The following is an 18,358-nucleotide window of genomic DNA, read 5'->3' on the forward strand; positions in this document are numbered from 1 at the left end:
TATGTATGTATATATATATATATATATATATATATATATGTATATATATATATATATATGTATATATATATATATATATGTATATATATATATATATATATATATATATATATATATATATATATATATATATATATATATATGTATATATATGTGTATATATATATATATATATATATATATATATATATATATATATATATATATATATATATATATATATATATATATATATATATATATATATATATATATATATATATATATGTATATATATATATGTATATATATATATATATATATATATATATATATATATATATACATATATATATATATATATATATATATATATATATATATATATATATATGCTTTTTTGATAAGTATGTGTATGTGGTAATATGTGCTTTATAGTTGTTTTATCAATGTTTTTTTATAAAAATGTAAAGTGTTTTTTTATTGTTTGTGTATGTGTTAATATGTCTCATATAATTGTTTTATAAATGTGCTTAAATATGTATATAAAGTATATATTTAACCTTATATACATATTTAAACACATTTATTGTGTTAATAGTTGGTACATATGTTTATATTATGTTGTTTCTATGTTTTCAAAGTGCTATGACTTGGTAAACGTGTAGAGCAAGATTTGTCATCCTTGCCAGCCAAGTGATGTACTTATAACAGAGAGTTACACAACAGTGTTTAGTGTCAAACTGTTACTGCTTTAGGTCTGGGTGTTTTTAAGTCTTTATTATTATTCTAAAGATATTTGGGTTACCTTCACGTTGAAGTCTATTGTTAAAAATGATAAATAGGTAACTTTATTATTAAAAATTACTGCTTTTAAACATTCGCTAAAGGCCAAGACAAAATATTTTGCCACATATACAATTTGTTTTATCTCAATTTGATTTTTTGTCTTTAGCGCTGTTTACTACATGATTTTTCTATGAATATTTTGGAATCATGATGTTGCAGCATAAATTATTTTGTAAAAGCTAACATGAAATAATAATATTTTACAACTGCTACTCTGGTAAATCACAACAGCTTTTTTTTCATTTTGTATGTAATGTTTTTTTTATTTATTTACTCATTCGTTACATTTTTTATTTTAGATTTATCAGATGATGTATTTATGTGGTATAGAAGAACAAAATATTTAAAAGAAAACTTTGAACATGTTCATATTTTACTTCACTTTGCAAATAATAAGCTTGAAACAGCACATGATATCAATAATTTCTTATCTGCAGAAATTCCGATTCTTAAACGTGATCTTTATGATGTTGTTAAACTTGCATGATTCACAATCCATTTGGCATATTGAATCCAAATTCTCCCTGCATGAAAGATAGGGTGTGCAGTAAAAACTATCCTAAAGAATTTATGCTAACACAGTAGCCGTTTATAATGGTTATCCATGCTACAGACGTCATGATAATGGTTTGGTTATCAATATTAAAGGTAACAATATAGATAACAGCTGGGTGGTACCTTACAATCCATGTTTATCAAAGAAATATCAAGCTCCCAATAATGTTAAAGCTTGCATGTCTGTTAAGGCTGTTAAATATTTGTACAAATATATATACAAGGGTCACGACTGTGCCAATATTATAGTAAATAAACGAATTAATCATGATGAAGTAAACACTGTTGGAACAAAAACTAAGAATAAGTTATATGATTAGTATAGTTATATAAATAAAGCATTTATATCTGTACCTCAGTAGTCAAAATCGGTTGTCACATTTTGAAAATTGTTCAGGAAATAGTGAAATAATTAGTCTTTATTGGCTTATTCTTGATGGTTAAATATGTGCAATATTTTTTGTGTTTTATTTAATTTGTCTTAAGGCACATGATATATAATTTTGACAAAAAAAAAAGTTAAATAAAAAAAGTAAAAAGTCATTTCTGGACAACAGACATTTTTCCTTTGAACATTGTAGGACACGACTTTTTATATTGATCTAACTTTGTTTCACATTAAAAAACTAAAAAAGTCTCATACATAAGTCATTCTCACAAAAAAATGGACAACCAACTTTTGTCTTTTGAGGCACATATATTAAAATTTAAAGTTTATTTTAGTTATATTTTTGGTTTAGTTTAAAGTAATTTTTAATTAGTTTTAGCTTCAGTTATCTTTTTTTCTTACTTTAGACAACTTTATGGAAGAAATTAGGGAAATAGGTAAAATTATTGTAATTATATATTTATATGTAAATATTATTTCATTGATTATTCTGAGGTATATTTTTTTGTTTAGTTTTAGCTTCAGTTATCTTTTTTTCTTACTTTAGACAACATTATGGAAGAAATTAGGGGAATAGGTAAAAATATTATAACTATATATTTATATGTAAATATTGTTTTATTGATTATTCTGAGGTATATTTTTTTGTCTTTAGTGTCTGGTAGAAGTATAACTAATAGGGCTGTGTTTTATATTTTGTATGGAGAAATATGTGCAATATGTGAAAGAATTATTTCATAAGTATGACATTTTTTTAACTGTGTTTTACTCATATTTTTATTAAAAAAATTTTCACATATTTAATCACCCTTTTTAATTTACTCTCATTTTTTATTTTAATATTTTTAGCATTGTCATCTGTTACCAGTGAAAATGGTAAGGTTATGCTTTATATTTTAATTTAATAAAATTGCAAATATTTATAATTTTTAATAAATATGACATTTTTTAACTGGTCACGTTATACTCATATTTTTATTAAAATAAATTTTTTTACATGTTTAATCCTATTTAATTTATTCATTTTTTTTAAAATATCTTTAGCATTGTCTTCTGTTACCTTTAAAAATGGCGAGGTTATGATTTATATTTTGATTAAATAAAATTGCAAATATTTATAATTTTTATTACATTATTCTATTTTTAATTTAGAATCGTTAAAATTTGAGAATTTTTGTAATTTTAGATGCGTTAACATTTGAGCACTACAGAAATGGCGGTATGGATGAGCCCTCCTTCAAATGGAAGGCTCATCCATACTGGGGTGTTAGGAGACACCAAAGAAAAAACAGTAACCAAAAAGTTGTAAACATCTTCTATCAGTGAAGATATTTATAACTTTTGCAGCTTTTTCTTTGGTTGCCGCTTTTTCTTTGGTGATTTATCTTTTTAATTTAGTGAATTTTAAAGTTAATTTGATTTTAAATCATTTTTAATTTATATTATATTGTCTAAACATGTGAACTTTTATTTTGCAACAATTTTTTCTACATTTTCAGATTACTCATCACCTATCAGACTAGAGTAAGTGTTACCAAAACATTTGGTGTCTGTTGTAAAAGCAAAAACTAAGTGGAAGAAATGATATGAACTGATTATGTATACATATCTATTGCCAGCAGTAAAAGTAAAATCAAATTAACTTAAGAACAAAAGTAAGTATGAATTTTTCTATTTATAATAACAATTAATAAGTGTTAAATTTGAATGATTTTAATCTTTTTTATAAATTCAAACATAACTGTATCATTTTTTTAGTTGTATTTGTCATCACTTGATTAGCTTGCTTACTGATGAAACATGGTTTTAATTTAGTAAATTTATATGATGTAAAGTTTACTCTATTAATCATTAGCCAACAGTTAAGAAGAAGCTGGTATTTTACATAATAAGGTAAAAATAATTTTGTTTACATAATAAAACCAGTTTTTATGGTTATTTGTGTTTTAGCTGTTTTGTGCTATGATGTTGTTTTTGTCGTAAACAGTAACAGTTACTTTTCTTATGCTCATAAATATTTATTGCGTGTCTTTTTTACTTTTTTAAGCATGCTGCCTTGGAAACACTCTTTTAGGTATTGGCTTTTCTTGATTTTCCTCTTCTGGTACCTGCTGTGTTGTAACAGATCAATGTGTACTTAATTATATTTTTTTAAATGAAATATCAAGTCATATTGCTATTAATGATTCAATTACTAATAACCCTTATTATGGGTTGCTTTCTGCTAGTATATACAATAACTTGATGCCTAAAAATTAACAAATTCTTATTCCTTTTAAAATAATAGTTTAAAATATAATAAATAAATTTTTAAATGGTTTTTTAAACTTTTTAAATTTTTTAAACTCTAAAATAATGTTCAAACTATTTGCTTATTTTGATAGTTTAAAATAACTCTTGTGCACACACATTTTAATTGAATTAAAAAATGGAGTTTGGTGACATCTAAGTAATTGAATTAAATTACTTTTGAATTTTTTTTTTAAATGTCAAAACAATTTTTATAATATATAAAAAAAATTTAAACTTAACACTAAAAGAAATTGTTTTATGAAATGCTTCTATAGATATTACTTTATTTTAACGTATTTACTTCCAAGAACGTAACGTATTCACCTCCAACAACATAACGTATTCACTTCCAACAACGTAACGTATTCACTTCCAACAACGTAACGTATTCACTTCCAACAACGTAACGTATTCACTTCCAACAAGGCTGCAAGCAACCACTATTAAACTTAGAAGTTACTGGAAGAGAAAAGATGAATCTTATAAAGATAACGATTAACAGACAACTTAAAAGATTGCAAATTATATGAATCAGGAAAACAAGAAGAAGGAAGCGAATTCCAAAGTACTGACGTTTGAAGGAAAAAAACGAACAAGAACTTTTGGAGCACTTAGGAACAGTCACAGTAAAAGGATAGGAATATATGAATGACGAGTAACACAAGAATTAATTTTTGTAGATAGCACAAAAGACGTTTGCACTTTAGTGCAGTGCCCATTACTATTTATTTACATACTATTTATTGAAAAGAGAAAGAGAAGTAACATTGCGACAATTTGGCAAAAGCTACAAAAAATAGATGAAAAGTTGAAAAATAACTGTACAGTTGGAAGAGAAAATGTTCTTAGTTACATACTACAATTTTAAATAAGTTTAATTTTAAACTTCAAAAACGCTAAAAAAATAAAAATAAAAGGTGCACATCTCATTTAAAAATATTTTTTAAAATGATAATACTAATTAATTAATAATAATGTTATTAACTTTATGCGCAGATACTGTTTAAACTAAATACTTAATATTAAGAAGACAATCGTTTTATGAAAATCTACTATAAAATTACTGTTACGCAAAATTTCTTTTTTTAAGAATCTTATAATATAAAAAAGCAAAAGCAAATATATTTATAAACCATTCATTCGTTTATAGCAATTTGCTGCAGAAATTTAGGAAAAAATAAAAAGATTTAAAGAAAAAACTAAGTGATTAAGTACAGCTGAAAGAAAAAATATTCTAAGTTCAATTCAGCAATTATTATTTATTATTATATTATTATTAAAGTAATATATTGAGCATTTTTTTTTAAAGTATAATAAAATTTAAACTTATTTATGAAAAAAGAATTTTTACTACCAGTAAAATTAAAGCAATTTAAATGAGTGTATATATATATATATATATATATATATATATATATGTATATATATATATATATATATATATATATGTGTGTATATATATATATATATATATATATATATATATATATATATATATATATATATATATATATATATATATGTATGTATGTATAAATTTAATATTAAGTAAAAAGAAAAATAAGTAAAGATTTCAAAAAAATCTGAAAATTTCAAATTTCAAAAAATTAAAAAGTTTAACAAATAAAATAAAGTTATTTAAAAAACTAAATAAAACAAAAAAATATCTACCCAAATAATTTACTAAGCCATTTAGTTGTATCTTTTTTAACTTGCTGAGAAAGTTCTAAAACTTCAGCTGATGGAAGAAGTTGTAAATAACCTTGGAAACTATCACTAAGAATTGAAATATGATTATACGTGTTTGGCAGAGAAGATCTAATAAAAAAGAAAATGTTTAACTTGTTAAAAAATGTCTACTTAAAAATTTACTTAAAATTTTAACCTAGCAAAAAAAAAATTAGCATTACTTAAAATTAAGGTTAAATATTTTTTTTAAAAAAATAATCAACCATCTTTTTATTTTAATAAATTTAAATGTTTTTCATTTGCAAAATTAATTTTTTTCACACAATGCACAATGTATTAGAATTCACTTTTACTGGACAAAATTAATAATTAATTTAGTAGGGTAATCCAGTGCTAATCCAAATGCTAAGCCGATCCGAACCATTTTTTTTCCCGATATATATTATTCAAAAAATTAAGTATCAAATTCTGTTTAAACTTTTTCTATATAAAGCTATATTCTATATTCTTGTTATGACAATATATGATTTATATATAAGTTATTCTTTCAAAAATACAACAGTTTCGAAAAATATTTCCATTTTCCCTTTAAAATTTTTTTGAATGTTCAACTTTTTTTGAACTTTCAAAAAACTAACCTTTTTTTTTTCCAAAGATTTACAGCAAATTCACAATAAATGCCATTTATGAAAAAAAAATTATAAGCATTTTCTGTATAATTTTATCATTGAATACATCTATAATACTTTAAACACGCCCATTATAACTCTAAAACACATGTTACCTAAAAAAATCAGATTTAAAAAATGATACTAACAAGCTCTTTTTGTCACATTAATTTTTGTTTGGATAGTCCCTGCATGGAGCTATTCCAAACACAGCATTTTTGCAACAGGCAAATACAATATGCCTTTGTTTAAAAATGTTTGAAGCATTTAATTGACACATAAAATGTAAAAAAAAAAAGAAAGTTTTTTTAAAAAGCTAAATAAAAAAAATTACAAAGCATTAAACAAAGTTTTTGTTTTGACTAACTCTGAACTATGCTACCCTATTAGGGCTATATCTGCTAAAATAAGATTGAGTACTTATGATGCCCTTCTTATGAATGTGTTATTTTTTAATTTTGTTGCTATGGATATCTAATTTTAGATAGCAACAACAATTTTTTGGTAACTGCAGATTTTTTACATGGGCTATTTCATTATGTTTGGCATGAGTACCAATATGAGGTGGCACTTTTCATAAAAGTGATAATTTTTTTATTTAGTTGCTATGGATACCAATATTGCTTAGAATCAGAAGACATCCTATTTACATAGAGGTAAATGAATTTTTTTAAATTAAATTTTAATCGAATTTTTAATATATCTGTTTTTAATAACAATTAAAATTTAGGAAATAAATAATTTTAGCAATAATAAAAACAAAAAATAGTGGGAGAAAACATTGACAACTTGAAATTATATTAACAATTTATAAAAAAGATTGTTAAAGTAATTGTAAAACAACTGAAGGAATGTTTAATGATTTGATTGTTAACAGAGTCACAGGAAAGGAGTCTAATTTTCAGATTTTTGCGACAAGTCTAAAAATTTTGCAATAAATTTATTTAGTGAAAGTCTTTATTTCTTGCCTCTTGAGATTTTTCAGACCCAAGTCCACACATTCAGACCAAGTGGGTAATATAAGTCTTTGAATTATATCATGTTCATAATTCAATACTTTGTGATTAAGCCATGTAATCCCATGGATAAGAAGATACATATAATGGATGTTATACATGGATAAAAGGATCATATAGTCTAACAGTGTTAAACACTATCCTTGAATTTTAAGTAGTCAATTTCTGACTCTGATTTTGAGGGTTGATATCAGCAATCATAAATAGGATTTTGATTAATTTTACTGACTTGTTTAGAATGGTAGCATTAAAAATATATTACGTTTTATCTGTTGTAAAGGTGTTTGATATGTATAACAATGAAAAAATTTTATTACTTAAAAAACAAATTTTTTTTGTAATAATTATCAAAACTTTATTTAGCTGGTTAAACTTCAACAATATTTATTCAATTTGTTAAATCCACAATTTCCAAATGTTCTCTTTGAATATTATTATCTTCCTGCATTAATTTATGAATGAGTGTTTTTTACGAAAATTTTAAAAAAATGATTAAATTTTCTTTATAAAAGAAATTAAATTATTTTTTAAAGGCATTAAATAACTTTAAAAAGGATCAAATTACCTTTTAAAGGGATTAAATAATTATTTTGAAAAATTTAATTCAAAAAGATTAAACAATTCCAAAAACCCTGTATATTTATACATATAACCACATATTGCATTGAGTTGAGATTCCTTAGTTATTTAATTTTTTTTTTTCTTTCAAACTTTTGTTGTAACAATACTATTAAAAATAGTAAAATAAAAGAATAAAAACTTTACTATAGTATAACAATAAGCTATTTTTAAACAAGCAACAAAAACTTTTCAAATAATCACTTCAAACAACTTCTTATAGAATCCTGCCAACATTTAATTATTTTGGTCATTATGAGTAAAGTACTCTCTCTAATTAAACTAAATTATTTGTTAATTTATTAAATCATGTTAAATTATGCTAAACTATTAAACAAACTAAAAAACAAAAAGTAATAAATATAATTAAAAAAAGAATAATAATAAAAGTAATATATATAAATATAGTTTATTATATTGAAACAAATAATACAATAAACCTATCAACCATTTTGTATCTAAAATGACGAAGTAATAGGTTGAATGTTATTTAAGATTTAAAATGAAAATTTAAATAAAATGAAAGATTCTATAACTTGTTTTATTCATTTTAAAATATTAAACCAAATTACCTTTTTGTTGATGGCAAGTGAAGAGAAGCTAATCTGTTTAGTATTTCTGACAAACTAACACCTCTAAAAACAATTTTTTTTTAAATTGATAACAAACGTAAGATTAGAAATTTGAAAGTTAAAAACACTAATAGTTATTTCAAATTGAAAATTTTCGATTATCTCCATAAAACACATTTTTATGACAAGCAACATCAAAAACATATTAGTGACAACAGAAACTTTAATGATTAATTTTTCTTATTAAAAGCAACAAAAATAGTAGTTTATAGTTTATGAAATAAATTTCAAATTAAATAAATTTGGATCTACATTTTGAACATAATCTATGAAGTTGTTTACAGGAACTTCATACCGAATTACATTTTTTTTACCGAACTAAAATTTATCAATAATTTTATTTTTTCCAAATATCCACTTTTACATTTACTTTCTTCTAGTAAATCAAAAATTTTGGCTGGTGTTATATAGTGTTACTTTTTCAATTTTGATCATTCTTATATGTTTGCAGTTTAACAACCAAAATAAGTCTATCAGTTGAGACAAAATTTATCTTTTGTTCCTAGGCTTTTATCATTGCAATCTTTTGCAAAGCATCATTATTTGACTTAAGTATAAAGATATAAATGGTTGAAGTTCCGTGTTTTGAAGTTTGCTATCTAAAAACTACCAAAAAACATAGCTAAAATATTGCTACCAAAAAACATAGTTGTACGATAATTATATTTGATAACTTTTTTTCTCTTCTGTGGAATAGTAATTTTAATACTTGTTGGTACTTACTCCACTTGAATATTAACATAATTTATTTAAAACAATTATTTAATCATTATTAATTGATAATTTCATATATATATATATATATATATATATATATATATATATATATATATATATATATATATATATATACACACACATATATATATACATATATATATACATATATATATACATATATATATACATATATATATATATATATACACACCAACTTGTTTCTCTGCGCAGTGGCCTTGTTCGTCAAGGTTCGTGTTTCAGAGTTATAGAGTTGAGAGAGGGTTATAACTACAATTAAGTAGCCTCCTCGTCTGTAGTGGCCTTCTGGGCCTTGGGGAGGTGAGTTAACAAATATATATATATATATATATATATATATATATATATATATATATATATATATATATATATATATATATATATATAGGGGCTATTCTAGACCATTTTCGGCACCCAAATATGGAAAAAGACTTTTTTTAACAGAAAATATTGGGTTTTTTTTGCAATAAAACAACAAATATCTTTACGAAAAGGCGCCTGCACGACGGGGTACTGTCCCTGGTATCATCTATCAATATATATGTGTATATATATATATATACATACATATATATATACAGGGCTTGCGATAAAGAAAATTTCTCAGCCTGTTATTTTGCGTTCGTAAATTTGTAATATATTGTCATGGAGTGTGATATCGCACGCTCTGGATAATTTCCCTGAGATCGATCATGAGATTTGAAAATTGGTGAAGACTACACTCATAAAAAGTTTTCTATTTGTTATTAAATGTTCTTTTTTTTTTTTTTTTGAAAAATGTTTATAAGTAGTATCGACAACAGCGCACTCATGACACTACATCAACAAAGTAACTCCTTATACTTCTCAACTGCTTGTTTGTGCCTGATCGCAATTTTTTTTAACTATTTTTTGTAAAACAAAAATGAAAGTGCTCATAAGTTTTTAATGATTTAATATTAAAGAATAAATTGCTGACTTAAATTTTTGATTTTGTTGTTTTGATATAATTATTTAATAGTATTATGCTAACTTAATTAAGAAACGGTTAACGGTTTTTGTATTTCTTGCTTTTTTTAATTATTTAATAAACTTTTTTTAAATAAGTTTATACTTAATTCATGCTCTGTTCTTTTTATTGTTAAAAAATTTAGAGATATACATGAGAAATTTAATTTTTTTTTTTCATTTAATTTATTTAGAGGTCTTTATTTTAGAGGTTACACGCAAGAAATTTGATTTAGGATAAATAATAGATAATAAAAAACCTATACAATATGCAAAAACAAATTTGAAAAATTTCATTTATGAATATCTATTTTTATTATGAACAATGTGTAATAAAATATTATAAAACAAAGAACTTAAAGTACATGAAAGCATAAAACCTGTATAATCAAGTGAGACTATTGTTATTTACAATAATATAAAATTTAACACACAAGAAACAAAAACAAAAGCAAAAAAAAAAGAACAATATGTGGAATATTACAAGCATGTATTATTTATGTGTTATAATGTTATGTGTTATGATGTTATGTGTTATGTATTATAATGTTATGTGTTATGATGTTATGTGTTATAATGTTATGTGTTATGATGTTATGTGTTATGATGTTATGTGTTATAATGTTATGTGTTATGATGTTATAACATGTATTATGAGGAGTATTACAAACATGTATATTATGTATTATGAATAATGTGTGGAGTATTACAAACAACAAATCAAATAAATCTTAATGTTTTTACAAAATTAAAGATATTCCGAAGTTTTAATTTTCCTCCAGTTATTTTTTATTCACATTGTATTTGTATAGTAATTTTCTATTCGCATTTCATTTTTCTATTCACATTGGGTTTGATTAAAATATATAGCAAGATTCAATTCTAGATATTAGCTGGAACAACTTCAAACTGTTCATTCATAATGTTAGTACAAAACAGAAACACAAATGCTGTATTTAAGCGAGTGAATGTAATGTGAGTGATGTAATGCTAATATTTTATATCAGTACTTTGTTAATTGTAATTGAAGGAATTTTACTGTTAAATTAAACAAGTTTTATATTTAACAAAAAAAAATTATTATAACATAATAAAATAGGGTTTTTGAAAAACTATTTTTTCAGTTGATACTATGCTTTAATGAAAATAACTTTATCTAACAAAAATAAGTTCCATCTATCAATGAGATATGAAGCTCATTAAAAAAATTTTTAATTGACTTAAAAAAATAATATGTACCAAGTTTTTTATAAACATAAAAATTTTAGGGTTTACTTAGAAAAAGTTGAAAAAAATTAATTTACCATCTTTTTGGGAACTTTTGGTTAAAAGGTTAACAAATATGTTCCATAACAACTTCAACTTTTTACACAATGTTATTTACATTTTATTTATATTTTATAAAAAAATTCGACTTAAAAAAAAAATTAATTAAAGGGTCCCCTGAACCTTTTGTTTTGAAGTTTTGTTTATATAATGGTACCACTGCATATTGCCGATGTACAGATGATTAACTTTTGGCACAATAACTGAGATGCGACTAGTAATGTATGTAAAAAAAAGCCTTTGCATGAACAGCACAATGAAATCAGTCATTCTTTTTAATTGATGATGTTGATCATAATCTTTTCGACTTAATAATAAAAATACTGATTACAATAACTTAATAAAAGTTTTGAATATTTTAAAACTTCAAAGTCTTTATTGTTTAAAAAAATCTATAGTAAATGTAACTTTAATTTACACAATGTACATGCAATGAACACAAAAGTAGTATACACTTACATTAACTGCCAAACTCATGTATTAAAAGAAATGCCTTTTATGATAAGACGCTATTTCAAATCAACTCCTTATTTTCGGATAAAACTAAACTTGGTGAACACAAACAATGTGATATTTAAAAATCAAAATTGTGGCAAAGGTTTTAACTAAGAAAAGGAAGGGGGTGGGTGGAAGAGTCACCTCAAAATACTTAAGGCCCCCTTCCCCCACTCAGGCCTTGTTTTAAATAAAAAATACGTAATGCATTAGCCTAATGCGAATTTGACACCATTAAATTATTTTTTTATTTTTATTTTTAAAGACATAAACTTTTTTAAATTACTGCAATATTATTAATTACCGCAAAACAATATTTTTGCGGCAATTGATAATATTGCAGCATTTTAAAAAATTACTGCAATATTAATTAATACAAAAATACATTTTAAATAAATGTAGAAATGTTATTATGGAATGTTTATTTTCTTTCAATTTTTTTTTTTAAATAATTAAATTTAATATTACATTTTAAAAAATGTTTGATATTAACAAATTTTTTTCTTTTCTCATCATTTGTATAAATGAATTAAAATATGTTAAACTTTTTTAAATTATTATTTCCTAAATTTCTAATTGCGTCTTTGCAACTAAAAACGATTTTTTATTTTAAAAAATCAGCAAGTAACAATTAAAATAGCTACGTTAATTTATTTACTTTATTTATTAATAGTTTATTATTTGATCAACGATTTTGCTTTGAAAGCAAGACCATTTTTCCAAACACCATTTATTAAAATTGCTGTATATATTATTTCTTAAAAATGCTGCGCTTTAACTCGCGTTATAAAAAAGAGTTAGCTTAAGTTTCGTTCAAATATAAGGAACATGTTTACAAGAAATTTAATTTTTAGTTTAAAAAAAACAATTGTGATAAAATTGAGCTAATTTTTTTCTAAGAATAAAATTTAAATATTAAACAATTTTTAGTAATACTAATTTAATTAACTTTACTTTTATTAAACTTCAGTATATTTTTTTTAAAGAAAATTAAATTAAACACTTTTTAAGTTAAAACTACATTATTTATATTTATCAAAATAAAATTATATATTTTTATTAAATTAGTTTTTAAATTGAATCATATACTTTTTATCAGAATTAAATATTATTATGATCTTTGTTTCTAGCTCAAAGTATTAGCATTTTTTGAGCAAAAAAATCAATCATTACGATAAAATAAAAACAAAATAAAAATATAATATAAAATAAAGATAATATTAAATAAAATTTAACTTTTTTTATTTTATTAATTTATTCATCATTAGAGAATAGTAATTAAAATTAAAATTTTTTTTTTATTGCAGTTAAAAGATGTATAAATACTCTCATGCTTGCAAGATGATAAATAAAAGTTTTTATTATATATATTTCTTTTATGGTTTTTTTTTTTTTACATTTCGTTTATTAACTTTGTACCATAAAATCGTCAACATTTGGCCACCAAAACTCAAGATTTACAAACTTTTATTTCTCAAATAATATTTGTAATTGGTCGTAAATATGAATCTATATAAAAAAAGATAACAATTAAATGCAATCTGCTGAAATAATTCTTTAGCAAAACATCAGTTTGAAAAAATGCATACTATTAAAATCTAAAATAAGCAAATTATTAAAATAAATGGTCATATTTAATTTTTGTTTTATTAAGAATCACCAAATTAATTATATTTACAGAAAAAAAATTATTAATTTTTGAAAATTAACAACTTTTTTATTAAAGTTAGTGAAATTTTGAAATAGTCTAACTTTGGTCATTCACAGATAAAAAACAAAGGAGACAATTAGCAGTAATATTGTGAAATGTTGATAAGTGTTGCAAATGTAAAATTTAGCACTAACTTGACCTGTAAATTTACCAGTAAATTTTGACATTTTAATGATGGATACAAACCATGGTATTTTAATTGAATAACAAATTTGTTCATAATTTCAAAAATAACTGTTCTTCGCGTTCTAAAAAATATCAAGCTTGTGACTTTTTTGAGACTTTTTTGAGAAAATTACAAAGACAATTATGGATGCATTGCGAATCCTGTGATGATTGGTTATGTGGATCTTGCTGCACTAATATGGTCAACGATACGTGCAAGAACTACCAATAAACATACAAAGCTCATTCAAAGCAAATTAGTGTTTTTTTATTAATTAAAAAAACCTTTTTAAATCAATTGAAAAATATATTTGTAATAATTTTTACCAGTGGCGTAGCAAATGCGATAATGGCCAAAGTAATAAAATAGTTGACTAATTACAATAAAAATTTAAAATACTAATACTTATATTTAAAAAGGCCTTTTTTTATGTGCTCCTTTTTGTTTTCTTTGGTGGAACAAAAGACCTTTTTTTTGACACCAGGGAGATGCCCTCCTTAGTTACTGGTATTGCCTGAATTTCTATCATAATTTTACAATAAAACAACATTTAAAAATTAGTTTTCATTATTTGTGACGTTAAGTTTGTGATATGTTATTAGTACCTATATAGCGACCGAACTTATGAGATGGTATTGAAAGTTTGGTCAAAGTAGATGTATTCATTTTAAATTAAATATTGAGTAGAAGTTTTTTTTTTCGTTTTTTTTTTCTTTACATTACCAATTATCAATATAATTTTCTGTATGTTTCAGGAGAAAAATTTATGCGTGATAAATAAATGTTCAAAGCTTAAGTGACCAAACTTAGGCGATTTTATGGTATACAAAAAAAAAATTGTCCTTAACTATAAGCAATTTTGTTTTCTGTTACTAAATATTTCATAAAATAATTACCTTCATAGAGATTAAGTTTTCGTAGTTTTTAATTTTGATCTGAATTTTTTTCATTAATAAATAGCGCTTAACATAATTGTCATTCAAACTTTTGGAACAAACTTTTTTACATAATCATCATTCAAAAGTTAAAGTGGCTTTTATTAAAATTAATTACTCCTTTTATCTTACTGCTTATAAAATAATTTAAAAGTTAAAAAATGATAAAAAGTCACTTAATGGAAATTGCTTTAGACGTAAGTAAAATAGCTTTACAAATATGCAAATTGCCAGCAGCTTAACGCTTTAACAAATCCTGCCCCTCCCATCCCCGCCCGCTCTACTTCTCCAGAAGATAAAAGGTATCTAAAAAGGGGTAATAATTTAGATAATCTAAAAATGGGTAATTATTTAGATAATCTAAAAATGGGTAATTATTTAGATACCCTAAAAAGGGTATCTAAAAGGGGTAAACAAACTTTGGGTTTGTCACCTATAAAGCATAATATACATTTAAACAATTAACTATAGTTTTATGATATGAATTAAAAATTTTTACTTACCAAAAAAATGCAAAATACATATTAATTACATTTTAGTATATATTCATATTCTTTATAGAAGAATATGAATATATCCTTATATAAATTAAATATTCTTCTTATAAAAGAATATTTAATTACAATTTCTTCACTCTATCACTTTTCTCTTCATTCTATATCGCTCGCTCCTTCATCTCAAGACTGCACTCTTTTCGATGTTATTTTTGATTTAATTGACCGAGCCATTTCTCTTTATCCTTTAGCCAATATCATTGTTGTTGGTGACTTTAATGCTAATCACATTGAATGGCTTGGTTCTAGTGTCAATGACTCTGCAGGCGTTAAGGCCCACAACTTTTACTTTTTTCAATCTCTAACACAAATAGTCAACTTTTCAACTTGCTTTCCACACAATCCACATGTCCCGGGAATCATGAGAAACTGTCACGGAAAACTCCGAAAAAATCCTTTGGAGGGAATGATCCTCACACTGTTCTCAAAAATGCAAAAAATGAAATCTTTTGTGACCATCCGAGAAAAAAAAATCAGTTTGAATTTTTTCATTTATTCCTTAAAATCATGAAATGACAACTCTGACTCTTTTTGCATTTTTACAGCATACCTAAACAAATTCTACTCAAGCACTCTTTAGATATGGATACTAAGATGAATGTGTACACAATAATCTTTAAAAAGGATTCCTAAATCAAGCCAAACAGATTATAAACTCTTGATGACTTTAGACACTCTTGCTGTTGAAGTCAACAATGCATGTTTTGAGCCACTTTGCATACTCTGGATGGTTGTTGGGCCTTTTGTATCTTTCCCAATGATATTTGAAGTTGTGATGCAGTGCCTCAGTGGTTTGCTCACTGTATTTGCCAAGTGATTCTTTTTTCAATAGAATAAAGTCTTCTACATGGAAGAACACTGCGTGAACTTTTGGGGTGACACTGACCCCTTGGAGAGAAAGGTATGATGCTCTGAAGGCCTGAATCTTTGAAGCGAAGTGAGGATCAAGAGTGCTGCCAAAGCAGGAGGACACTACAACATCAAACTTTTGAAGAGTGTCGATAATGCCAAAAATATTGAAGGCACAATCCTGTATAAAGAAATGCTCAAATTTAGTAAAGAAAAACAGAAACAAAACACTATACCATGTACTTCTGAAGAGATTAGCATAAGGTAAGTTGTAAAACTTAAAAAGTACCTGCTCAGCCAGTTGCCTCAGCACATCTACATTCCTCAGAAGCTTACGACATTCATTGCCAGCAAACTGGCCAAAAAGCCAGTTTGCTGGTAATGAATGTTGTAAGCTGAAAGGCTGGCTCTTGATGTGCAGTGATCTTGGCCAATCATCAGCCTTTGGCCAAGCCTCTTTCAAGGCTTTGAAGAGGTGATTGACCACACCAAGGAGGAGGTGGAGCTCCATGGGTGCTATGAAGGTGAGGACCAAAGAACTGTCTGGTTTGTCAAAGAGTGGCAAGTGAATGACATTCTTGAACAGTCGTGCTTGTTTTGGATCTTGCCCATGTGCCTGAAACACAAGAACAATTTTATTTTTCCAATTTTTCTATTAAATTGACATTAATGAAAGAATAAAGGTTAGATCTGGTATCAAGAAACAGTTATTGTTGTTTGAATTGGTAACTGAAATAGTCAAAAATTAAGACTGTTATAACTTTTCCACGTAAAGAAGGAATGCAATTTTTACCTGAAAGGCATCAAAGCACTGACGCAGTAACCCAAACGTCTGAAGGTTCCCTTTTTGAGAGAGTTTTTTTGCTTCAACATCACACCAAGTGCAGGGATGTGAGCAGGAATGGGATGAATGCCACATACAATGTTGGCCAGTTTTAAGTTGCAGGAGAGAAAAAAGTTAACTCCATCAGGATGGATTAAGTCAAGGATCTTCTGAATGTTGGTGTAGTTTTCAAGAACATCTTCAGCGATGGCAACCAAAAGCTGGCGCTTGACGCTTGTTTCTTTTGCCACTTGTGAAGCCAGAGTCTTTTTTCGAGGGGGAGATTGTAAGTCTTCAGGTTGTTCAGCTTCTTGAACTCCAAGGCTGATCTTGAGAAAGCCTCCTCCACCATCAATGCCAAGCTTCACAACATGTTCTGAGTAAATTTTCCTTTGGAGCAAGAAGGTCTGCTAGTTTGATGCAGTGAACAACAATTTGACTTCTTTTTTCTGTTTTGTCAGTGGTGATCTCAATTGTAGATTGGGTAAAGTATTCTGCTAAGCTCTTGCCAAGCTCAGCAAACTTTGCATGAATGTTTGGCTCCAAGACTCGAGCCTGGGAGAAGTGGTTAAGTGTGGATACTAGCTTCTTTACAGATTGATTTGACAGCCTGGTGTTGGCTTGAAGTTGCACTAAGTCTCGAGCGCTCAAAACATCAGCTTCAGGGAAGAGATTTTTGGCACTGGATGGACCTAGGATCACAGAGGAATTCTCATTACTAATTTACAAAAATCTCTTAAGTATTTAAACCATGAAAATAATGTAGCAGTACCTATTAAAAACAATAAGTTTTACCTTTCTTCACTCACAAAGGGCGCCCACCAGAGGGTTGAGCCAGTTTCACAGTCCCATGTGGAGAGGCTTCCTTGGCAGCAACTACAGATGCTGCAATTTGCTCTCCAACCTTAGGGTTTTCAAGTGCAAGTATTGTCATATTTTCACTGAAGGAGGCACTGCTGCAGTTGTGTGGCACCCCTCTTCCAACGATTGAAAGGCAGTCTGAGCACCTCCGCTGTGTCGCTTGAGGCTGTGCTGAATTTGAAGACGGTGGGTTGTCCAGAGAACGC

General features: G+C 25.5%; 1 protein-coding gene across 1 annotated transcript in view; it reads right to left on the reverse strand.

The window, feature by feature from the left end:
- LOC100211784 (pyridoxal-dependent decarboxylase domain-containing protein 1) overlaps positions 1-18,358 on the reverse strand; it is a 68,673-nt gene that overhangs the window by 30,506 nt on the left and 19,809 nt on the right. The window contains exons 4-5 of the mRNA XM_065803579.1: positions 8,627-8,689; positions 5,735-5,881 (exon numbers count right to left, since the gene is read on the reverse strand). Of these exons, the coding sequence (XP_065659651.1) occupies positions 5,735-5,881; positions 8,627-8,689 (210 nt within the window). The remainder of the gene's footprint in view (positions 1-5,734; positions 5,882-8,626; positions 8,690-18,358) is intronic.

The sequence above is a fragment of the Hydra vulgaris genome, chromosome 08 (assembly GCF_038396675.1).
Source record: "Hydra vulgaris chromosome 08, alternate assembly HydraT2T_AEP".
NCBI classification, from domain to species: domain Eukaryota; kingdom Metazoa; phylum Cnidaria; class Hydrozoa; order Anthoathecata; family Hydridae; genus Hydra; species Hydra vulgaris.